Source organism: Bufo gargarizans, chromosome 3, assembly GCF_014858855.1.
Source record: "Bufo gargarizans isolate SCDJY-AF-19 chromosome 3, ASM1485885v1, whole genome shotgun sequence".
NCBI classification, from domain to species: Eukaryota; Metazoa; Chordata; class Amphibia; order Anura; family Bufonidae; genus Bufo; species Bufo gargarizans.
Genome location: NC_058082.1, coordinates 449,183,225 through 449,208,706, shown reverse-complemented (window position 1 = coordinate 449,208,706; position 25,482 = coordinate 449,183,225). Strand labels below are relative to the sequence as shown.

The following is a 25,482-nucleotide window of genomic DNA, read 5'->3' as shown; positions in this document are numbered from 1 at the left end:
CACTATTAACCCCTCAGGGACAGTTTTGCCATGTGTCCCCCAAGCAGTGCTGCTCTGCGGGGCCCCTACCATGAGGCATGTTTCGGCATGTAACCTGTCTCTAGGTGATGTAGACAAGTGTCCCCAGCCGCTGTGCGGACAGGTGGGGGGTGATGCGGCGGCGCCTCACGCACGGTGCGGAGGGGTGTGACGGCCTGGGAGCAGACAGGGAGGAGCCCGGCTCACACACAGGCCGCGCCCACCCCGGGATCTCCTGTTATCTGACGTAATCCTCGCTTATATAGCAGGCTCCGTACACATCCATCCAGATCGTACTGCGGAGTCCGGGGAGAGCTGCCGAGGAGCGCGCGTACACTGCGGATCAGCTGACAGGTAGGCAGCAGGATGGCTGTGCTGGTTCATGTTGTGCTGCCACTCCTAGGGGTATCGGTAGCTGGCAGGAGGAGGACGTGCCGGGCTTACCGCTCTGTCATCTCAGAATCTTACCCACTCTTTCCTTTCTGCCCCTTTTTCTCACCTGGCACTGGCATTCCTGCCCACCTCACTGGATGTTGTCTTCTCTGCCCACCTTCTGCCTCCAGTCCAGGACTGTTCTTCTAATCCCATCACTTATTTTCCAACCAGGACCCGTGCCTTCCACCTCCAGCTGTGTTTTCTCCCTGCTCATCCAAGACTCCTCACAGGGATGCCCCTCCAGATGGGACAGCTCAGGTCCTGCTGCCCCTTCACCCTGGACAGCTCAGGTCCTGCTGCCCCTTCACCCTGGACAGCTCAGTTGTCTTCAAGACCAGAGAAATATTGGCAATGTTACCATTCAGTGCAGATTTATACTGTCTATTGGTCTTTCTGTCTATACTTCTGTCCCTCTGTCTGTCTGTCCATCTTTCTCTGTTTATCTACCGTATCTATCTCTATATATCTACATGCCGTCTGTCTCTTTAGATCTATCCGTCGATCTGTCTTTCGCTGTACGTTATCTATCTCGTTGTCTCTGTTTAGATTTATCTGTCAGTCAACCCATCTCTTGGAGTGCTGTGGATATTTCTTCAGGTACTCGCGCAGATAGCGCCTGGAGGTATAATATCGGCAGGGATATTAACTTATGTATAAGGCTACTTTCACACTCGTGTTTGGTGTGGATCCGTCATGGATCTGCACAGACGGATCCGTTCAGATAATACAACCGTCTGCATCCGTTCAGAACGGATCCGTTTGTATTATCTTTAACATAGCCAAGCAGGCAGCGTTTTGGTGTCCGCCTTCAGAGCGGAATGGAGCCGGAACGGAGGCAAACTGATGCATTCTGAGCGGATCCTTTTCCATTCAGAATGCATTGGGGCTAAACTGATGCGTTTTGGACCCTTTGTGAGAGCCCTGAACGGATCTCACAAACGGAAAGCCAAAACGCCAGTGTGAAAGTAGACTAAGGCCTCTTTCACACTACCGTATGGCTATTTCAGTGTTTTGCGGTCCGTTTTTCACGGATCCATTGTTCCGTTTTTTTTTTGTTTCCGTTTGGCATATACAGTAATTACATAGAAAAAATTGGGCTGGGCATAACATTTTCAATAGATGGTTTAGAAAAAACGGAACGGATTTTGCGGACCCATTGACTTGAATGGAGCCACGGAACGTGATTTGCAGGCAATAATAGGACATGTTCTATCTTTCAACGGAACGGAAATACGGAATGCATACGGAGTACATTCAGTTTTTTTTGCGGAACCATTGAAATGAATGGTTCCGTATATGGAACGCAAAAAACGTCCCGCAAAACGGTAACAAAAAATGGTAGTGTGAAAGAGGCCTAAAAGAGATTTAGTCACAGCAAGTAGCAAATATATGTATAAATGAGTTGAAGTAAAGATGTGACGGTGACCAGTACTACGTCGAGCTGCTGAGCTCAGGCAGCCGAGGGGCACACTGGTGCTTGTGGTTCCTCAGCAGCACATTGAGGCTTTGCCTTGACTTGTTTCAGGCTACACATTACACATCATAAAGATAATCTTCCTCGCTCCTAGACCTGCAGTAAACAGACAGGTGGAAAATATTACTGCCGTAGTACTGTACATTAAATACTCAGGTATCAGAGTTGAGGTCAGGTAATCCCACACCTCGTAGCTTGCGTGACGAGGCATTTCAAACATTCGGTCTGTAAAACAACAATATGTCTAGTTGAAGGCTATTATGACTTGATTCCTCTTTTTGCAGGCGCGCTATGTGATATAAATCAAACATGAACAGTTGGTTTCTCCAGGCGCTCAGTCATACGTCTATATATTTCATGTGTTTGTGTCCTACAAAGCGTTATATCAGGAGATCTCACACAGGACTGCAGAAATACGGAGTAACTAAAACTTAGGTTGCACATAAAGAAACTATTTCGCAAGACACAGTTGTCATTTCATCGTTTGTCCACCCTTCAGGCATGTCTTGGCATGTAATAATGCATTGAGCTGAGGGTACTGCCACACAGTTCAGGTATTTTTGGAGCCAAAACGAGGAGTGGATTAAAATAAGAGAAGTCATACCTGTCCTTTGTGCTTTTTCTCCTTTTATGATCCACACCCGATTTGAGCTTCAAAAAACCTGAACGTGTGGCGGCACCCTTAGGCTTTAGAAGACTTAACCTGGAGTGGACACTGTCTACACCCAAAGCCCAGCCAGTATGGGGTGACGCACTGTCTATGAGTAGTTGGACACCATCATAACCAGGGTTTTATATATGATTTTAGTCTTGTATTATGACATGGAGCGATGCCATCAGGCTTGTTACAGGATTGTAAATGTCTGGAGGCCCTGGACTATGATATATCGGTTTCTAAGACTTGGTGGAGCCTTCTGTCATTGCTGATTTGAGGATTAGAAATGACATATTCCATATAGGCATGGACTACCCTGACTATATGGCATGCTATGCTTTAACTACCCCATATCTCATAAAGGGGGCATTCTCCATTTTGTAGTCCGCAAATTTGTGAATAAGGACTGAGCTCGGTCCAAAACGTGTTGAATGGGGTGGGGAGATATCCTGCTGTGTGCTATTTTGGATTTTTTTTATTTTTTATATTTGAAATAAAAGATTCATGGTTTTATTCAAGACCCGAATTTCTACAGCAAACTTGGGATCGGTCCCCATTGAAAAAATGCACACTCTTGTCTGCAAAATGCACAAGAATAGGACATGTTCTATAACTTGTGGCTTGGGTGACATCCGTATGCTGCCCGCATTTTTTTTGTGGCCCCATAGAAATAAATGGGTCCGCATCCTGCTGATTGGACACAGGCCGAAAATACAGTTGTGTGAATATCCCCTAACCCAAAGTCAAGCTAATCCATAAATAGTCGTTGCGTAGATGTAAGCAGCCCGCGCCCCCACCCCCCAATCTAATAGTTCTTTGTAATACCCCTTTAATCCTTACTTTTCTAATCCATTACATTTAACCTTCTACCCACCAGTCATTTCTATAATAGCTCATTTATAGCAGTAGTACCCAGCTATATATGGCTATATGATGTGTACAGATCCATTATGTCGCCCATAGAAATCTCCGGCCCATACTGTACTTATGTGTGCTCTCAGTGAGGGACTAAATTGGGGAATATTCCACCGCATGCCGTATTATGGATGGATTCTTTGTCACCAGAACCTGCAGAGATTTGAGGATTTGGCCGACGCTAACGTATGTGGGGGGCTCCTGCCTCTCCCCCAACAGATGATGTCGGTGTGTAGACAAGGATCGGGCAAAATGAATATTTTTGACCGATCCCTTTGTTCCCAAGAGAAAAGCCACTAGAACTGTCTGGCAGAGGCTTTCTCCACTCTCCCCATAGAATACACATACACGTTTGACCGAGCCGAAAAATGTATGTGTATGGGGAAGCCGCGAGGGAGTCAGGAGACATAGCTGTTGGCCGAGCTATTGAATGTGTATGAATATGATGTCACTTTGGTCCTAGTTGCGGCTGTCCATTCTTAAAACAGTACCTTTTTTTGTGTCCCTTGTGTCAATATAAAGAAATTGCTCATAAGGTTAGTTTCACACTAGTGCTAAAATGTTCCAGCAGGCTGTTCTGGTGGAGGAACAGGCTGCCCGAGTTTATCACATCCGGCATAGCCAGAAACTGCCAGGGCACCGCCAGGCCCCACCGACTATAATGGGACCTGGTGGAGATCCGGCCTGTTTGCAGCATTGGTGCTGAACAAATACCGGTGCAAGCAATGCACTGATGCCACCATCAGGCCGTATCCCCGTCGGGTCCCATTAGAGTCAATAAGTAGTAAAGTAGTAGCTGGCTGTGCTGAATACAATGAACTCAATGTTCCTCTAGTAGATAAGACCTGCTGGATCCTTTTAGCGCTACTGTGAAACTCTCCTAAGGCACTGCTCCTCCAAGGTTCCCTTATACTATATTTAACTGTTGGTTACATAACCTTCAAAAATAGATTTTATTTTTTTTCTTAAAAAAAAGATTTATTCATAAAGGGGTTGGCCTAGCTGTAGATGTGCTGGAAACAACACTGGAATGCAGCTAGTAATAAACCTTATTAAACCATTGGTTTCACATTCACGGCACGGCCCTCCAGCAGGTTGGTCGGGACAAACTGCTGCCTGGCCATAAATGAATAGAAGCCGTGGATGGACGGAACCCTCCAACAGCCCATGTTCGGGAGGCCTGCATGTAAATGTGGACATCGGTGCTGATGGTTTAATGTCCTGTTCCCAGCACATGTCCAGCTAGTAATCTGACCAACCCCTTTAACATTGAAGGGCTGATAATATATGAAGTCAAGCACTGGTTCAATAACCTATAGAAGCAAACCGGTCACCGGTTGAAAGCTGATTTTGATTCTTCTGCTGGTTATGAATATACCATTGTATAACTTCTACGAGACTTCTCCTAATCTTCATGGTTTCTATAGAAATCCTGGTTATCCCTTCTCATGCAAACCTCTTCTAAACCTCAGTGTTTTTCCTTTGAGATTTCCAAGTCTTGGTGTCTACAAAACATGAAACCTTTTACATGTCTCTCATCCCCAACGCTAAAGATCTCTAATTTACATTTTAACCTTAGACATTTTGGTAATAACAACCCATAATTTTTCAAAGTCTGCATGGCTACAGAAAGCATTAAGTGAAACCGAAGTGTGGCCAGTGCAGAGTCTCCTGTGGCTTGTAGGAACCTCATGGTAACTTCTGCATAAGCCTTAATTAGAGGTGACGCCCCAAATTATCGTGCACGCTATCATAAACATGTCATTTAGAGCTTTGCAGATTGTATCTGTGAGAATGGTAAGACTAGATTAACGAGACGGCTCCTCCCTGGAGATGCTGATTTCCACATAATGGCACAATGTAGTCATTATATATTCAATAGACGTCTAATGGCAGGTGCTTTGGAGACATCCCTGAAACGGAAGCGGTTTTCACTCTGCGCTTGATCTTTATTATGTAGTTATCTTGGAGTGGTTTGTGTAGTATTAGGCAGGGGCTACACCCACAGTATTTGTAGGGTAGAGTATTACAAACCTGAACAAGCCATTTTCATATTACGCTATGAAGGGAAACGGTAGCGATTGATGGAGCAGTGATTTTTGAAGAATGTTTCCAATCCACTAAGTGCATTTCTATGGACAGCGATTTACAGTGGTCAGAGCCCTAGCCTAAGGGCTTATGAACACTACCGTATGTATCTTGCAGTCCGCAAAAAATAAAAAATAAATGACGCCCGTGTTACATCTGTATTTTTGGTGGATCCATTCTAACAATGCCTATTCTTGTCTGCAGAACAGGCTTGCGGACATACGGATACGGAATGCACATGGAGTCCTTTCCGTTTTTATTTATAAGACCTAAGGGTGCACAATATATAGAAGATGCTGAGATTTTTCTTGAATGTTAAGATGATGCGTGAAAAAAAGTCTACTTTCACGCTGGCGTTTTGGCTTTCTGTTTGTGAGATCCGTTCAGGGCTCTCACGAGCGGTCCAAAACGGATCAGTTCACAGGTGAACCACTGACCCTTTCATCACCGATGCAGTTACGCACACAGGCGCGTGCAAAAGGCCTAATTGTGATAATTTATTATTAAAAAGAGAGGTTGGCGGTTCACATGGCACTTGGAATAGCTGTGTACTTGTATCCTATTTGTACTATATTTGGTATATTGTATTGGTGTGGGGTAATATGCTCGGGCATGCCCTAGAGTCTAGACCATGTCTCTCGCTCCATAAGAAGGGTGACTAAACTGTGACCCAGATGACAGCGGATGACGCAGTAGTGTGGCCTGCAGCTAGCTGAGTCAGCCTTTACATTAACCCGGGAAACGGCCCTTTTATAGGAACAGGAAAGTGAAGTAGTCATGTTGGTGTGAGTTATACGGGCTCATTTTTACTACCCTTTTTTTTTTTTTTTTTTTTTTTTTTTATGTAATTCACATTAGATGCCTCTACTTTTTATCAGATTTTTGAATTACCGTATCTAGTGGTCTCTTCTTGCTGACTCTGTTTTGCTCCGAATCATGCAAGCAGCGTTTTTCTGTTCGCGATGTGATGCGGAGCGAGACGGATCCGTCCTGGCACACAATGTAAGTCAATGGGGACGGATCCGTTTTCTCTGACACAATAGAAATCGGATCCATCCCCCATTGACTTTCATGACAGATCCATCTTGGCTATATAAGACATAATACAACCAGATTTGTTCATGACGGATGCATACGGTTGTATTAATTATTGTAACGGAAGCGTTTTTGCAGATCCATTACTGAACCGCAAAAAACGCTAATGTGAAAGTAGCCTTAGGCTACTTTCACACCTGCGTTCGGTGCGGATCTGTCTTGTATCTGCACAGACGGATCCTCACCGATAATGCAAACGCTTGTATCCGTTCAGAACTGGTCCGTTTGCATTATTCTTAAAAAAAAAAAAGTCTAAGTCAAAACTGATCCGTCCTGACTTACATTAAAAGTCAATGGGGGACGGATCAGTTTTCATTTGCACCATATTGTGTCAGTGAAAACTGATCCGTCCCCATTGACTTGCATCCGTTTGGCTCCGCATCGTCAGGCGGACTACAGGCGCAACTGAGCCAAACTGATGCATTCTGAACTGATCCGTTTTGGGCCTCTTGTGAGAGCCCTGAAACGGATCTCACAAGCGGACCCAGAAACGCCAGTGTGAAAGTAGCCTTAGTTGCCCAGAGCAACCAATCCTATTCCACCTTTCATTTTTCCAAAGGAGTGTTGAAAAATGAAAGGTGGAATCTGATTGGTTGCTATGACACTTCATATGAGTCATGCATTGCTAGCTATCGAGTGCTTAGAAGCCTTATTTTCATAGAAATGCGTTAGAATTATCAAAACCGGTGTAAAGTAGAATGGGCTGAGTTACCCATAGCAACCTTTCAGATTCCACATTTCATTTTTCAATCCTACTTTGGAAAAGGAAAGATGGAATCTGATTGGTTGCTATGGGCAACTAAGCCAGTTCTACTTTACACCAGTTTTGATAAATCTCCCCCATTTCTATGAAAATAGGTGAAGGATAGAAAAATCTCAATGGCTTCTGAGCGCTCAACAGCCAGCAATGCATGGCCATAATGTCAGATTTGGTATGCCCCTCTGTACACTAGGTTTCCTCGTGTTGCTGTTATTCTGAAATAAATCTGGAACGCGACATTTGACATCTAGGGGGTTTCGGTATCATGATTCCTGGTAATAAGTGTGCTAGTGTTATCTGTTGTAAAGGAGTTAACATAAAATGGAGTACACCCTACTGATAAAAAGTCAACAACGGGCAAGAGGCCAATCTACGGGAGATTACCTCATAGGTACACGGTTCCCAAGACTGGTCCTACAGTTTTACTCCTAAAGCCTCATGCAGACGTCCATGGAACACGGTCCGTGAGATGGCTGTATTCGTTCCAGTTTTTTGGGGGGTAAACTGCAGGGGGTCAGTTAAAATAATTTAAAAAAAATCTTCCACTCTGTCAGGCTAAAGCTGTAATGTTTTGGCTGCAGTCAATCACTAGTCTGAGCAGTGCACAGCACAAGACTGCTGAGGCCAGTGATTGGCTGCAGCGTCATGAGTGGTATACAGGACATCACTGAACCTGCAGTGTTGTATAGGAGGGGGCTTTGGAAAGTGTTTAATTTTTATTTTAGAGGAGTTTTTGGATATGTTAATACTGATGACCTATGCTCTGGAAAGGTCATCAGTATCTGATCGGAGGGGTTCTTACACTCGGGACCCTCCGATGATCAGCTGAGAAGGCCCCAGCGCTCCTATGAGCGACACTGCCTTCTTGCTGCTTTCCCTAGGACGAGTGAGGACACGTTCATTGGTGTGAGTGGCTTAGGCACAGCTCAGCCCCATTGAAGGGAATGGCTGATCTGCGATACCAAGCATAACCACTATACAATGTATGGCGCTGTGCTTGGGGAGCATGGAGTAGGCCGCGGCACACGTAACAGCGCCGGTGCCTTCTCGAACAGCTGATCGATGGAGGTCCCAGATGTATTAAAATCTCAGAAAAACCTTTTAACTGCCTTACTGCAGTTTGTCCCCCAAATTGGAACTTGGACCTAACATTGCCTGAATTCCGTGACAGACCATGCCCATGCAACTGCTACTGATTGTAAGCAAACTGCTTGCGTCTTGTAACCGCAGTCCATGAGATCTGTTCCCTGAACGGTATGACCACGGCACGTTTATTATAAACCATTAACGTAGACCGCCCTCATTTGAGTTAACTTTTATGCATACCAGACAAGCCCCATTTCATATTGTTCAGGAGCTGGTCTACATACAGGTATATGAGACGGTTGTGTGTCAGCCATCAGTCCTCTTCCATACTTATCCCCTATCAGTGTCATACCAGGTCAGTGTTCTAAACCATGAAATGGAAGGGAGCAATATACATTACAAAGGTAATAAAAACCACCATAATTGCCCGTTAGCATGCGTTATTACTGCCGTTCACCATGATACTGTCCCTGCCAGACTGCAGATAGTGTTGGAGTCCAAGGTCAAAGTGGAGATAAGAACATATGATTTGTTGTAAACAAGTGTAATCCTGTCTGCTGAACTTTTATTCTTCCTTGTCGTGAATGACAAAGGGGAGTTTATGACAACTCATCGAAAGGGAAGGTCCTCTTTTTGCACTCCATTTTTACTCTTCAGTTAAAAATAGAGGGGGAAAAAAAGTGCAGAACGCGAAATGGCACAATCGGTAGAACACAAAACAGCACAAACGGTAGAACATGAAACGGCATAATTGTATAAACAGTTAAGAAAATGACTGTTTGACCTGGTGACATTAGCTATACCGGCGTGGTATAGCTAATGTCACCAGGTCATACAGTCATCTGTATGTCATCATCTGGTATAATGTCGTGATTCATGTCCATAGGTCAACTTAATCTACATTCAATCACTGTCTACACGTCGCTTGTGTACCAAAAGATGTCAAAAACGTTCATAGCCATTGATTGACAAATAAATAAAACCTTTTTTAATATCTTGTAGGAGTCACGTGTCCATCTACGGTCAGTATAGCGAAAAGGGAGGTGAATTTTCAAATAATAACGTTTAGTATTCTGCTACGTGTTGCCATCTTGTGGGCAAAGTAGGATATTGACTTCAATAATCAGCACCATTACTTCCACGTCTCGACACTTGGCAATATCGAGAGCAAAATTTAATGCCTGGCACATGTGCCCCCATGGTGCCTTTTTAAAGGGAGTTTGTCACCTTCAAAATCAGTAATCATGGTGTAGAGTAGATGCCACACAACGTAACTTTCTTGTGATAATCTGGTCCTTTAATCCTGAGAAATATGTTTGGCCAAATAAGGTTTTCAGTGGACGGAGCTGCTCCATTGGGTGCACCTGACTTCGCCTGTGTCATTGCTACCAGCTCTGAAGTTTGGGGACTGTCAATCGGAGAAGAGAGGGAGGCCAGGGCGGTGTTACTTGCAGAGCCATGGTGCCCCAAATGTATTGATGCACTGAAAACCTTATTTGCATAAGGCCTTCCGCACACGGCTCTTGTTGGCCAGTGCCCGTATTGCGGTCCGCAATATACCGGCACTGGCGGTTTGTGCACTGCATTACGGATGCACCCATTCACTTGAATGGTCTGCAGTCCGGAAGGTGCGGTGCAGAATTGAGGCACGGAACCCCACAGAAGCACTACGGGGTACTTTTTTGCGGTGTGGACCATCGGATATGGATTGCGGACTCCATTCAAGTGAATGGGTCTGTGTCCGCACACAGCGGCCACATGGTCGGTGCCCGTGCATTGCAGACTTCAATTTGCAGTCTGCAGCATGGGCAGAGGCAAACAGCAGCCTGAGCCATGGTGGTCTAGTGGTGTAAGGCCTTGTTCACACTTCAGTTATTTGGTCGGTTATTTTCATTAGTTATTGTGAGCCAAAACCAGTAGTGAAGCCTACAGAGATCAGGTGTAATGGAAAGCTTTCCCCCTGTTCTGAGCTTTGGCTCACAATAAGGGTCCATTCACACGTCCGTATTTGTTTTGCGGATCTGCAAAACACGGACACCGGCAATGTGCATTCCGCATTTTGCGGACCACACATCGCGGTCACTCTCATTTGAGGACATGTTCTATTTTTTTTTGCGAATCCGCACATGCGGACAGCACATTGAAAATGAATGGGTCCGTACCTGTTCCGCAAAATTGCGGACATGTGAATGGACCCTAACTGATGGAAATAACTGACCAAATACCTGAAGTGCGGACATGACCTAATCAAGGCTTTGCTGGATAGAAGAACATAACATTTACAGGTGGACCTCACCAGACCTCCCATGGATCCATACTGTGGTGCTGTAGTTACAGCAGTAATCCCAGCATCTCCATTGATAATACAGTGGTCCCTCAAGATACAATTGTATGTTGAAACCATCGTAACTTGAGTAATCGGTTCCAAAGCCCCAAAATGTCATCCAAGATAACAGAAAATGAAGATTTAAGAAAAATAAGCAGATAACTAAGACAGATAAAACAAGTATAGGCCATTGTAATAGATTCAGTAATATCCGTAATTTAATTTTTGTCTTCTTGCCAGTTAAACCATTTCAAATGAAAACCTGATCTGGTATTTGTGTTTTCCGTCTGTTTTTATGAATGAAATTGGTCAGATGACTGTACTGTTTAGGGCTTAATAATTTTGATATCTGACAGCCTGACATTCCTGAAAAAACAGCTGCAAGAGAATTTGAGCGCTGGCCAATGGCACGTCGCCAACGCCATTCATCCAGCAACTGCTGGTAGACTGTCAAATACTTTTATGTAAGAAAGACATAATGTGTTATCTCGCAGCAAATATTACACCATACCTAACTTGTATCTGCATCGTGATATGAGTAAAAATGAAAATGATCATGAAGGGCCTTCTCCAGGACGTAGCATTGATGTATCCTTAGGTCAGTCCATTAGTATCAGGTCAGTGGTGGTCCGACTCCAGTGTTGCGGCACTGGTTCTACACTGGGTAGTCGCTGAGCCTGGTTCCTTATGCTCTGCTCTCATTCACATACAATTTAATAATCTTCCAGTCCGTCCTTGAAATCCTATATTCGGCCTTTCCAGGACGTCCCTCCATGACCGCACCCATGGAGGTTGTCCTATTGGTCTCTGTAGGGACAGGAAGCGAGAGAGATTAAAAGGCCCCCTCCCCTCCCACTCTCCAGTGTTCTTCCTGTCCCTACAGGGATCGGAGCAGAGAGAATCTTTCCCGACTCTGGGAATCTATTTCAGGGCCGAGCCTGGTCGGGGGGGTCTCCCTCTCCTCTTCAGGCTCTGGAGGGCCCTGGGGCTAGCACCTCTCTGGGTAGGGGTCCCCTAGCTTCCCCCGATACCTGTTTTTCCTTTCCGCATCAAGCTGTGGTGGCCGCGGTATCGGGGAGCCGAAGCTGCGGCTGCGGCTCCTGCGCTCGGCGCTCCTCCCGTTGACGTGCAGGCCCATGTGACCGGAAGTGAGGGTCACATGGGCGAAAGCAAGATGGCGGCGCCCAGGGAACGCTGAGCCCGGCGGAATGCACGCAAGGGGGGGTCGACTCTTCGTTTGAATGAGTCCCCCCCCACCTGGATTTAAGGAGGCGGAGCCGCGCGGCAACGGGTGGACCAGGTAGGACATAAATTGTGTGTCAGTTTGATTGTCCAAGCGTGGTATAGAGGTCCAGATGTCAGCTATGGATTCTAGCGCAGACATCCCTAACCCGAGTCATGTAAGTAGTGAGGCTTGTATTCCGGTCCCTCTCTCTCTTCTTGGCACTGGACTAATGGTCTCTCTCTCTTCCATACCAGGGAGAGAAAGACACCACGGTTAAAACGCTGGGAGAACCCAAAAAGAAACCCAGAAGATGTGCTCTGTGCTCAAAGAGACTGGGGGACGCACACGTAAAAGCCCTGTGTAACGACTGCCTGGCAAAGATCCTCAGAGACGAACAATCCTCCCTTTTGGCTGATCTAAGAGTGATTGTGAAGGAGGAGATCCAAGCGGCCAGCTCTAGTATAGCACAGAGACCCTGTGCCGTCTCCCCTCCCCCCAAGAGACCCCGTGTTCTTAGGGAGTCAGATTCTGAGGAAGAAGGTTTATATCTGTCAGAAGGGGAAACCTCAAAGGGGGATGACGATCAGGGCTCGTCTTATATGGCCGACGACCAGAGAAGATATCTCTTCTCGCAAGAAGATCTAGATCCCCTCCTGTCGGCTGTAAGGCAGACAATGGATATAGAGGAGGAATAACAGACTCGCTCGATACAGGACGAGATGTTCGGCGGCTTAAAAGCTAAGAAGAAAAAGTTGTTCCCGGTAAACGAGACCTTAAAGGACCTAGTCATAGACGAGTGGGCAGATGCCGATAGAAAATTGTACATTCCACGGGAGTTTAAGAACAGACTATTGTTCAACTCAGAGGACACAAAACTGTGGGATATAGTTCCTAAAGTTGACATTCAAGTGGCAAAGGTGGTAAAGAGAACCACTCTCCCCTTTGAAGACTCAGCCCAGCTAAAGGAACCAATGGATCGGAAGATCGACGGTTTGCTCAAAAGAGCATGGGAAGTGTCGGCCAACAGCATAAATACCAACATTGCTGCTACCTCTGTGGCCAGATCTCTGTGTTTATGGGTGAACCAGCTGGAGGAACATCTCAAGCGGGACACCCCTAAGGAAGAAATTCTGGCATCCCTGCCTCTCTTTAAGATGGCCGCATCCTTTGTAGCAGACGCCTCGGCAGAGTCCATAAGGTTCGCAGCAAAAACAGACTCCCTAACAAATACGGCAAGGAGAGCCCTGTGGCTAAAATCCTGGTCTGGGGATATAGCCTCCAAGAATAAATTATGCGCCTTACCTCTTAAAGGTTCTCACCTCTTTGGTCCGGTACTGGACGAGATCCTGGAGAAAACAGCGGACAGAAAGAAAGGTTTTCCGGAGGAAAAAGGCAAGAAACCCTTGCCCTTTCGTAAGACGACCAGCAGCTTCCAGGGCACTCCCAGAGGTAAAGGGAAGACAGGAAGGTGGAGCTACCCCAAAGGAGGAAAAGGTCAGGGGTTTCCTTTTTAATCCCAACTCCAAGCCTGAGAAACAATGACGCCAGACCAGTAGGGGGCAGACTTCAGTTCTTTTGGGAAGAATGGACCCGGATAACCAAGAACCAATACATCCTGGAATCCATCCAGAAAGGGTTCAAGATAGAGTTTCGCCTTCCCCCTCCTCATCTTTTTCAGGCCACAATATTTCAGTCGACCTCCCTGCAGAATCAACTTCTGGCGGACATCCAAAAACTTCTGAGTTTGGGCGCAATAGTACAAGTCCCTCCTTCAGAAGAATTCAAGGGTCACTATTCAAAACTCTTCCTCATAACCAAACCGGATGGCTCCAAGAGAACCATCATCAACCTGAAATTCCTAAACAAATGGATAACACATCACCACTTCAAGATGGAATCAATAAAATCCGCAATTCCGTTGATAAGCCCAGGGGCGTTCCTATGCACCCTGGATCTAAAGGACGCTTATTACCACGTCCCCATTCACCCTCAATACCAACAATACTTGAGGTTCGCAATCAAGAAGGATGGCAGGATTATGCATTTCCAGTTCCAATGTCTCCCGTTTGGGATCTCATCAGCCCCACGGATCTTTACAAAGGTAGTGGCGGAGATAGTTGCCTATCTAAGACAGAGACAGGTAACTATAATTCCCTACCTAGACGATTTTCTGCTTGTGGCAGACTCACAGGAGGAGTTAGAGCTTCACAAAGAATGGACTCTATCTTTGCTCACACGTCTAGGATGGAAAATAAACCTGGAGAAATCAGACCTACATCCAGCAACACAAAAGAAGTTCCTAGGAACCCTCCTAAACTCCGTGACCCAGTATTCTCTTCTTCCCCAGGATAAGCAGGTCAGTATAAGGGAAAGAACAAGAGCCTTCAAACTAAAGAAAAAACGGACTCTACGGGAAGCCATGCAAGTCCTGGGTCTGATGACCTCATGCATCACAACAGTTCCTTGGGCCCAATTCCATTCAAGAACTCTCCAGGCGGAAGTCCTCTCTTCTTGGGACAAGGACCACAGATCTCTGAATGCCAGGATATCTCTTTCGGACAGGGCAGTAAGCTCCCTCTCCTGGTGGTTGTTAGCAAGAAACCTGTCCCGGGGGATTTCCTGGAACACGTTACCACTCAGAACGTTAACCACGGACGCAAGCAGCCAGGGTTGGGGGGCTCACATAGAGGATCAGTTCTTTCAGGGCAGCTGGTCAAATACAGACGCCCTACGATCCTCAAACTACCGGGAGTTAAAAGCGGTCTGGGAGTCCCTGAGGGCGGCAGAACATCTCCTCATAGGTCATCATGTCCGAGTTCTATCAGACAACATAACAACTGTCTGCTACATAAAGAGACAAGGGGGGACGAAGAATCCTCATCTCCAGCAGCTAGCGGATCTCATCTTCAGCTGGTCAGAGGAAAAGATCTTATCCATTTCAGCCACACACCTGAAAGGATCTCTCAATCGCACAGCGGACTTTCTCAGCCGACAGTTAGTCAGGCCAGGGGAATGGAAATTGAACCAGGAGGTATTCCAGTTGATTTGCCAGCAGTGGGGGAGACCTCAGGTGGATTTATTCGCGTCCAGCAGAAATACTCAGCTGGACTATTTCTTCTCGCTAGACCCAAGAGGAGGACCACTGGCGGTGGATGCTCTTTCCCAACCGTGGGACATGAGTCTAGCCTACGCTTTTCCCCCACTTCTCCTCATACCGCAGATCCTGAAGAAAATGAGAGGGTGCTCATCCACGCTGATTTTGATAGCCCCAGCTTGGCCCAAGAGAGCCTGGTTTTCGGTTCTAAAGACTATGTCCATCAGGGATCCAATATCCCTTCCAAAAAGACAGGATCTTCTATCGCAAGGTCCTCTGTTGCACCCCAACCTGGACAAACTGAACCTTACAGCATGGATCCTGAGAGGCAGACCTTAAGGAATAAAGGACTCTCGGACAAGGTAATTTCAACTTTACAGAGCTGCCGCAAACCTGTCACAAGAGCAATATACAACAAGGTCTGGAAGAAGTTCTCATCCTGGTTGTCACAGAACCATACAGATTCCGCATCCCCCACAGTGGGTTGTATTTTAGAGTTCCTTCAGGAGGGGTTCGATGCAGGTCTGAAACCCAGCACACTCAAGGTACAGGTTTCGGCTCTCAGCTGTTGTCTCGATAGTCCCCTTGCAGACCATAGGTGGATTAAAAGCTTTCTAAAAGCAGCTTCTAGATTGAGACCCACCTTGAGACAGTCGGTCCCCCCCTGGAGTCTAAACATAGTTTTAGAAGGGTTATGTGATCCTCCTTTTGAGCCGATTGGGCAGACATCCGAAAAATTTCTGTCTCTAAAAGCGGTGTTCCTTCTGGCTATAACCACAGCCCGCAGGATAGGGGAAATCCAGGCCTTATCAATTAAACAACCTTATCTAAGGATTCTGGATGACCGCATAATCTTGAGGCCGGATCCAGCTTTTCTTCCCAAGGTGGTCTCTACTTTCCATAGAGAACAGGAGCTAACACTCCCTTCATTTTGTTCCTTTCCCAAAAATATACAGGAGGAAAGATTCCAGAGGCTGGACGTTAGAAGAACAATCCTAGCCTATCTGGACAGAACCAGTTCCTGGAGGAGATCAAGTAATCTGTTCATCCAGTTCGGTGGGAAAAATAGAGGCTTGAAAGCATCAAAACAGACGCTGGCACAGTGGATTAAGGACACCATCAGAGAAACATACAGACTGCTGGAGATGGCCTGCCCCTTAAATCTGAAGGCACATTCCACGAGAGCGATGGCAACTTCCTGGGCTGAAAGGGCCGACGCTACAGTTGACCAGATTTGCAAGGCTGCAACCTGGTCTAACTTCCTGACTTTTGCCAAGCATTATAGGCTTGATGTATTGGCCGGACAGGACTTGGCCTTTGGGCGAAAAGTCCTTCAGGCAGTAGTCCCCCCCCCTAGGAGATTCAGTTGTTAGTTCTCCATGGCTGCTGTCATGGAGGGACGTCCTGGAAATACTGGTTTAGTTTACCGGTAAATCCTTTTCCAGGAGTCCGACATGACAGCACCCTGTACTACCCTCCCTGTTATGCTGGTTCCAGCCTTGTAAGCAGTGTGAATATAACATTGTATTAATAAAGGTGTTGGATCCTATCCGGTGTAGTAATTTGAAAGAACACTGGAGAGTGGGAGGGGAGGGGGCCTTTTAATCTCTCTCGCTTCCTGTCCCTACAGAGACCAATAGGACAACCTCCATGGGTGCTGTCATGTCGGACTCCTGGAAAAGGATTTACCGGTAAACTAAACCAGTATTTCCTTCGGTTATAGACATTGAAAACAAGTGTCTCAATGTGGTGGAGATGACATCACTAATGTTGCAGAATGTTCCAGTTTATCATAGACATCAGAGCGGGTTTTCCATAGCTTCCAGCTGTTTTGGTTACTATAGATATAAATACGTCTGGACACACAGCTCGTGAGATGGGACTCTATATGGTGTCTGCTACGAATGCTCGTGTCATAGGGGTTTTGTGCTTTAGTTGTGAGTTATAAGTATTAAAACGCTCTATGAACATACTGTAAGAATTGATCCATAGATTAACCCTGCTCTTATCTGCACCATGTGATGGATATTACTACTCTCTGTAGTCTATTGCCATCTGCACAGATCGCTACGTAGCAGCGTTCGTGTGTAGATGGATATGGGATAGATCACACCTCCCAACCATCCTGGATTTTGGCGGCTGCCCTGCAGTGCCAGGGGTTCTGAGGCATGTTTCTCTTTCAACTGTATCTGGGTCCTGAGGGCGCCGATACAGTTGAATGCAGGGAGCCCTCAGCTCCACCATTGACTGGCTGGGACTCTCCCCGGCAGGAAGGCGCGAGGGAGTGCACAGGCCGGGGAATGATGAGCATCTCCCGGCTTGTGCCCTCTTGTGCCCAGCTCAGCAGGTGCGATGACATCACTTTCTTGCACTTGCTGCAAGGTAGAGCAGGATATGCTCCATTCACTGGGGGAACTTGGCCAGGTGAATGTTGTTAACAGCACAGGGACTTCACCCTTGTAAGGGGGTACTAACTAAGGGGGCTACATTATTGTAAGTTGGGCACTAAGGGGGCAACGGAGCAGCACTGTTGTTGAGGGGACACTAAGGGGTTATTCTACTGTGTGTGGGGACACTACAGGACATATATACTGTGTGGGGGCACTAAGGGGTATAACTATTGTGGGGGGGGGGGGGCATAAAGGGAACTGAGCGTGTATAGAGATAGGCATTGGGCAGAGTTAGAGGCATGGCTTAGTGTAGAAAAGAAAGAGCCACCACCTTATGCTTTTCAAAAGTTGGACGGGATAGATAGGTAAATACTAGATAGATACGAGATGGATAGGTATTAGAAATGAATAGTGTTCCTGTGCTTCATAACCAAGAACAGGGCGAGTAGTACAGATCCTATTATTGCACCTGGCAGAGCCTGCTGGGAGCTGTAGTTCTATACTGATGCTGCATCTGGTAATCTTTGAGGCTTGTTCAGACAAGTTCCTTCAAGTGTGAGGACAAGGTGCATGTTTGAGCAAGCTGGAACATGACTGACTCACTGCGCGATGATGTCAGGACTGGGTGGGGGCAGTAGTAATATGATACAGGCAGACAGGACTATTTTTATCTGCTCTGTTTTCCTCTTCCTAGGCAGTGGAGCTGATGGCGCACTGTCTTGTTTTCTTTTCTTTACAAAAGGGATAACTCTTATACAAGCCTTATGTGAATGGAGGTCCGTTTCAGGCTCTGCCTTTGCAAAACTCTACGTTTTTACCAGAAGGACTGGTAGAAGTACACTTACAGTAGGACGCTGTCACATGCTGCAGATTTTGTTTCCAAAGTTTCCAGCTGAATGGGGAAGTTTGGCGGGAAGCACGTGTTTTTTCTGCAAGTCCCATTCAAATTAATAGAATAGATTATTTTCACTCGCAGAAATTTCTGCAACATATTTGTGCTTCCGACCCCCATATCTACAAAATATATTATACACAGTGTGTGTGTGTATGAACTGTGTGAAAGATAATATTTTGCAGGACAATCTGTAGTTATTGATACCATTATGAAGTATGTATGACTTTTTATTATTTTTATAAAAAAAAAAAATGGGGGAGGGGAAACTATGAAAAAACAAATCAGCCATTTTATAATTTTATTTTTAAACGTAACAGCTTTCACCATATAGGACAAATATTAAATATTTAAAGGGTTTTGGGATATGGGGGGTCTTTATTTTTTTATTGTTTATTTTTGTTATTTCTGGGAAAGGGGGGTGATTATTTTTTTTTTCTAGCTTTTTCTGATGATGTTTTCACTGCCTAGCCCTGTCAAAGTGCAGAGGGCGCAGCAGTTGCAGAGAGAGCTGAGGCTCTAGGAGTAACGGCAATGCCCCCAGTCTCATTAGCAGATATTAAAACATTAAAATAGTTTTTATCTTAGTAATTTGGGCACATATGAACATGGGACCAACACGGATGCCTTCAGCTGCCAAGTGCACATGTAACGGGTCAGCCAGTGTCATAGGTACAAATCTGCTGACAGATGCTTTTTAAAGATAGTCCCTCAGCCACAGTAAAGATAATACGATAAAGGAATCGGGTTCGTCCGTAGTGGGCCTGAGAGGTTGGGCCACAGGAATTCTAAGAACGCTGAAGAAAGAGTATTAGTCATAACACAGACTAGTAGTCCGTCTCCAACCCCCCACCACAGAATGGGGCATACATGGCTCTGGGGCTGCATATTGTTCACCCAGGAGATGCACATACTGCAGTTACATCCTGTACTCTGAGCATTGTGGGAACCAAAATACCCTTCTGCTATTTAAGAGAACAGTTGCATTGTCATAGGCAGCGCCATAATTGAATAATATACCAATCACATTACTCACTTTTCAGATTTACAGTGAGATACCATAGTACACAAAGGCACCTCACAGCTGGGCCCAGGAACATCATGATATACCATTAGGCCTCCTACAAATCTACTTGGTGCCAGCCTTGTCTTTAATTAATATAATATGTATATATAATATATTTCTATTTTGATCACCGTTCAGTCAAGTATTATTAATGTTTGTGATATTTGGATTTCTTACCTTTACAATTTTATTCTGTTTTCCAGACAATGTTTTCTGCCAGGGCCATCTTACAGGCTAATGGTGGTGGTGAAAAGGTTTGTCGGCAGCTTTTTGGAGAAGTGGACCATGAACAACTTAAAAGGGACTTTGAGACCGTTATCAGCAACGGTTTGGAGGAAGCCAGGCGCACATGGAACTTTGACTTTGTGGCTGAGACGCCATTGGAAGGGGATTATGTGTGGGAAAGGGTGGAAGGCCAACAGCAGGAGACTACAACAGAAGATGGTGACACAACGCCCAGCCTTGTATCGGTCCAGGAACTTGAAAGTAGAGGATCAAATTCTTGCAAGCGAAAGCAAATGCTCATTACCGGTAATTAAAACATGCTACAGGGTTTATTGGCAGTGCAGTGATCTGCAAGGTGTACTGTAATTAACAGAAGACTCTGGGCACAGGTTTCATACTATGTTGTGCCGAGCACAGGGCCTGAGGAGTAGTGTATGATCCTCCAGAATCCTGTGCCGTGCACAAACCCCTTAGGCCCCGCACTAGGCTTAACAAGTCAAATGATTTGTGCTTTGAAGATTTCCTTTAAGTCCCTCAGCTTAAAGAAAAGTTGATCTGAATATCCTACTCTAGCCAAACAAAGGCCTTTGAGGCTGACCATGGAAAGTTGTATGGTGGGGTCCTCACACAACAGAACTACTTTAGATGTTCCTATATGTGCTTGAAAGGAACATAGCAAAATCGAAAAAGAAATAGAAAAGAAAATCGTTTTTGACTCTTTGGCCTTGCAGAGAACAGGGATCTATTACAAGTGTGACAAGCTGAGGACTATGCTGAGGCATAATTATGTGGGTTGAAGTCACAATTGGTGACCAAGGGGCCCAACAGCACCTTTACTATATAAGATAATACCAATTTATTTACAAATTAAAAAGCAAAATTTTGTAGGGAACTGGAGGCAATATAAAATGAAAACTAAAAAACCTTAATTGTCTTTTTAAATGGTCCCCACAGCTGCCCCATTCCACAGTGTACTGATTGTATCATACTGTGACCACTGCTGCCAATCCTTTCCCTAAGCGGTCAAGTGTGCTTGGCACATGATCATTGAGGGCAGTTATTGGCTGCAGCAGTTATGAGATTGATAAATGGCATGTGACTTTTGCAGGGTCAGCAAGGATCGAAGCAGTAAGGACTGGAGTTGTGGTGTTGGATCATGGGGAGATTTAAAGACTTTTTTTTATTTTGTTTTAATTTTATTTTATTATATATATATATTTTTTTTTTTATTGCCTCTGCTCCCTGCCAAATTTTGCAAACTCTTGGAGAATTCCTTTATAAAGGCTCACTGAGTTTTCAAAAAACTTTTTATCTGTCACAGAGATGTATCAAATGTCTTGATCAGTGAGGGTCTGAGTGCTGAGACTCCCAACAGTCGCTAGAATGAGGGGAGAGAAGCACTCACATATTGCGCTCTCCCCTCGCTGTGGGAGATGAGTTCAGTAGAAATTTTATGGACCTGTCTCAATTCGATCCTCTGCAGCCAGGAGACAGAGCACCATATGTGAGAGCTTCTCTCTCCTCGTTCTAGAGATCGGTGGGGGTCTCAGCACTTAGATTCCCACCAATCAAAACTTTTGATATGTCTCTAAGTGACCCTTTAAGCTGGTTAAAAAGTTTTATACAATTATAATTATATAATGATTTCTAAAAAGTGAAGCTACATTTTTTATTTGGGACAATGGCAAAGTCATGTTGGTATGATTCAAACCCAACTTCTAGTCATCTCATTTTTCTCTGCTCCGTCCTCAGATTTCTATCAAGTGAAACGCCGCTGTTCTCCACTTCCTTCGCCATGTCACTGTAGCCCGTGATTGGATTTGTTCCAGATTATACATATGTTCTTTTCCAAGAGACCTTCCTCAAGACAAGTCAAAACTTTCCATACAAGAATCTCGGTTTCAGGAAGTAAATCTTTACTTTGAAGATCTATAGACACAACCTGGAAAGGTGGAAATGTTGATGCACTTCATAAGGGCCCTGGAGAGCAATTAACCACTTTAGTTGCCTTGGCAACAAAATTTAGCTGAGACAGAGTCTGTTCATTTGTGTGCGTGAAGAGAATTCTCCATAAGGGAATATGTGTTGTATCCATGTGTATATATAGTATGTATGTAAGGAAACACTGCGGGTTGTGGGGAGTGTCAGCAGCTTAGTTTTTGCAGGCGGAGAATACAGCCTGCCATTGTTTTGGGTTGGCAAAAACCGCTGGATGAAGGTGCCGCTTGCTTTGTCATCACCTGTCCACTTCTTAACCACCGACCAGTCTAAGCCGCACTCCCTGGAAAGGATAGTGTTAAAAATTCTAGGTCCTAAAGACTGGGAAAGCATTCAGGGCAGAGCCGCTATTGAATATCACATAATGTGATTTATTTATTTCTTTTAAATGCAAGTTTTCCCTGGTGTGCTTTTCCTCATTGAAGTCCACGGAGCTAAGTCATAAAAATGACAGGGGTAGGTGTGGTTCAAAACACGGCAACAACTTGTACTGGTCCAGAAACATTGTGGTTCTGTGCAATATAGGGAAAACTGTGCAGCCAGATCTCGTGTCTGTGTGCTGTGTGCAGAAACATCAGTGTATTTCTATGAGCGGTATCTTCACACTGCTTTCCCCTCCCTCCTGCTTGTAACAGGTTTTTCTTCCTGTTGCTATCACAAGAAGGAGACAGGGGAGACGGCCTGAAGCTGCATCACATATGAAGAGATAGACTCTGCAGTGTGAGTTATGGGACAACAGTTCTATGACACTTTATTTATAATTTGCTGCCATCCGATACCATGCAGAGCAAGTGCTCCATGATGAGACATAATGGGAAAGATAGGGTGCATTACGCTGGGTTCAGACCTGAGCGTTCTGAAACGAGCACTCTGTATGCGCGATTGTACGGGCGTTTACAATCGCGCATACAGAGACTGGCGTTCACACATTGTTGCGCGTTCCCGAATTTCTATGTGCGGGAACGCGCGACAAACGCCCAAAAAAAAGCTCAAGCACTTGTTTGAGCGTCGGGCGTTTCACAGCGCGATCGTACGCGCTGTAAAACGCCCAGGTGAGAACCATTCCCATAGGGAATCATTGGTTCTTGCCTGTTGTGCGTTTTACAGCGCGTAGGAACGCGCTGTAAAACGCTCAGGTGTGAACCCAGCCTAAGGGAATCCATATTAGTGGGGGGGGGGGATCAAGATGGCAGACAGCACATAAATGACACCAACTGAAACAGGCATACATACAACCCTCTATATTATAAAAGCTGCACTATATAGAAAAGAGATTACTAGAGTGCTTCTCTAACGGCCTTGTCTTCCTTGCATTTAGGATCCCATGACAAAATTAACCCCATCAAGTGTGCTTAGTGATAGTGCTAGATAGAAATGCAAAAACACGCAACACGTCAAACTTTTTAATTCGGAAAATTTATTGAAATTGGCTATGGTATTTACTGTGGTTTGTATGCCTTCATTTTGTAGATTGGTACAAATGTTTTCATTTTGACTTACCCTAATACGGGCAGTGCTTGTATATGGAAATCTTAGAAAGGGGCGCACAGGACCCCTGTGTTCTCGAGAGCAGAGAGATAAAGCCATCCCGTCAATGCATTGTATGCTTGGCCATTTACTTCAGTGCAATACTACTCTTTTCTGGCAAAGTAGTTATGTATGGCTTCCTGCAGCTTCCACCATGGATGACCCAAGTCTGGAGGACAAACCCCATTTTAAGATTTCTTTGTTTTTCGGCTTTAGTTTTGTAAATTGATGTCAGACTACTGTCTCGTCTGTATATTCTGAAAAGGTAATTATCTTATTTATGAACTGGAGATTTCTATGTAGGGTAATATTTTGGAACTCTTGCTAATGTAAGGTAAGGGGGTGTATTTTATTAAAACCTATTAATTTAAGTTCTTTTTATGACTGTGGCAGCCCTCTCAATATGTGGAATTATTTCCTTATGTATAAGGGCTCTCAAATATGAGATATGGATCTCTAGATTGCTTGTGTGGTGTGAACTACAAATGGCTGCTTGCTTACAGAATTTTTTTATTCTAAATTTTTTTTTTTGTCCTTTTTTACGTTCTGTATTTTTTTGTTAGTTTTTTTTGCCAAAGATGGGAAGATATCCCAGTAAGGAAATATGGAGATTACACACCATACACCTTTAATTTGTTGTATGGTACTCCTGCTGAATTGCACATGTGCATAGTAAATAGATACTGTAGGCTTTTATAATATAGAATTCAGCACTATAAGGGCTCATGCACATGGCCTATTCGCTTAAATGGGTCCGCAATCTGGAAGGTCGGTGCAGAACGGAGGCACGGAACTCCACAGAAGCACTCCATAGGTTTCTCTACGTGCCTCTGCACAGCAAAATGGTGCATGCACTACTTTTTTACGGTGCGGACAGACCACAGACCCATGCAAGTTGAATGGGTCTTCAGCCGTCTGCGAAATCCACACGGATGCTGCCAGATTGTGGTCTCCAATGCACGGAGCGGCCAATCAACGGCCTGTGTGCATGAGCCCTAAGTAAGGCTCAAAGGGTTACTTAGGGCCTCTCTAAATGGGTTTTTTAATATTCCCATTCCTATGTCCTCTGTTTTTTGTAATTTTTTTTTATTTTGTGCTTTTTGGTCTTTTTTCAGACATATGAATGTAAACTCCGGGAAAAAAGTTAAAATATATATATTCATATTCTGTAAATCCTGGCAAATGAGATTGCCATACGCTCCCCCTAACATTGATGTCAAAGTAAAATGGATCAGATGTGATTTTCTTTCCACTGTAGGTTTCTGGCAGTCGTCCTTCTCTCCAGTAATCATATAACTTTACCCAGTCCCAGGTTTATTTTTTGGCCAGATTTTTTTATTTATTATTTTTCTCCAGTAGCAGCGACTTACAGATGTGTAGCAGTTATTACCTTGAGCAGCGCACTACATCATTAATGTCCCATTAATATCGTAGCTGCATCATGGCACGCTGCTTGTATAGCATGTCAGGTTAAGGAGTGCTGCATCTGTATGTTTTGCATGAGCACTTTATTTTTATAGATCTGAATGATAATAGACACTACAATGCAATACTACATTGGGATGTGCCCAACTCTGCATGATAAAAAATTGAAGCCTTGAAACTGTGCCGGATCTGTCACATGACGCCAATAGGGCCCCATTGATTTATAATGGAGTAAAGTTCTATCATGTTTACATTGTTTAGCTGGGGGGATAAAAGCGCTGCTTGCAGTACACTAGCACAGCAATATGAAAGCAATTGCTGTAGCCTATAGAAACTAGCGGTTTACTATGGGCTACGTCGCTTTTTCCCCAGCAGGCACATTTTTTTAAGTGCAATCCCAATTCTAAAGCTGAATATTCATTCTGTAGGTTGAAGAGGACCGGTCACCTCGCCTGACACACTTGTGTTCCCCATAAACTAACAAATCTGGAACATCTTTTCTTCTAACTCTGCATTGTGCCATTCATGTATAAATAAATTCATATTTCCCCTTATCAGAGGAGTGTGTCATCACGATTGGACCATGTCGGACTGTGCAGGGACACATCCCTCATGGGTAACTATTTCTAGGAGGAATAACAAAGGATTGGCACAAAGCAGAGCTCTAAGAAAATAAACTCCAGAATTATTTTCATGGGGTATACAGTTGACAAAAACCAACATGTCGGGGGAGCTGAAAGGGCCTCTTTGAACGGATTTTAAGCAGTCTCAAGGATCACATTGGAGCA

At 44.9% G+C, this 25,482-nt stretch overlaps 1 protein-coding gene across 1 annotated transcript; it reads left to right on the top strand.

Annotated features, from left to right (window-relative positions):
• The first annotated feature begins 114 nt into the window (after positions 1–114).
• Positions 115–22,334, top strand: CDKN1A (cyclin dependent kinase inhibitor 1A). Its single transcript, XM_044283545.1, has 3 exons — positions 115–372; positions 19,723–20,050; positions 21,497–22,334. Exons 2-3 carry the CDS (start codon positions 19,726–19,728, stop codon positions 21,556–21,558), a joined length of 387 nt encoding a protein of 128 aa, XP_044139480.1. The 5' UTR covers positions 115–372; positions 19,723–19,725; the 3' UTR covers positions 21,559–22,334.
• Positions 22,335–25,482: the final 3,148 nt, after the last annotated feature.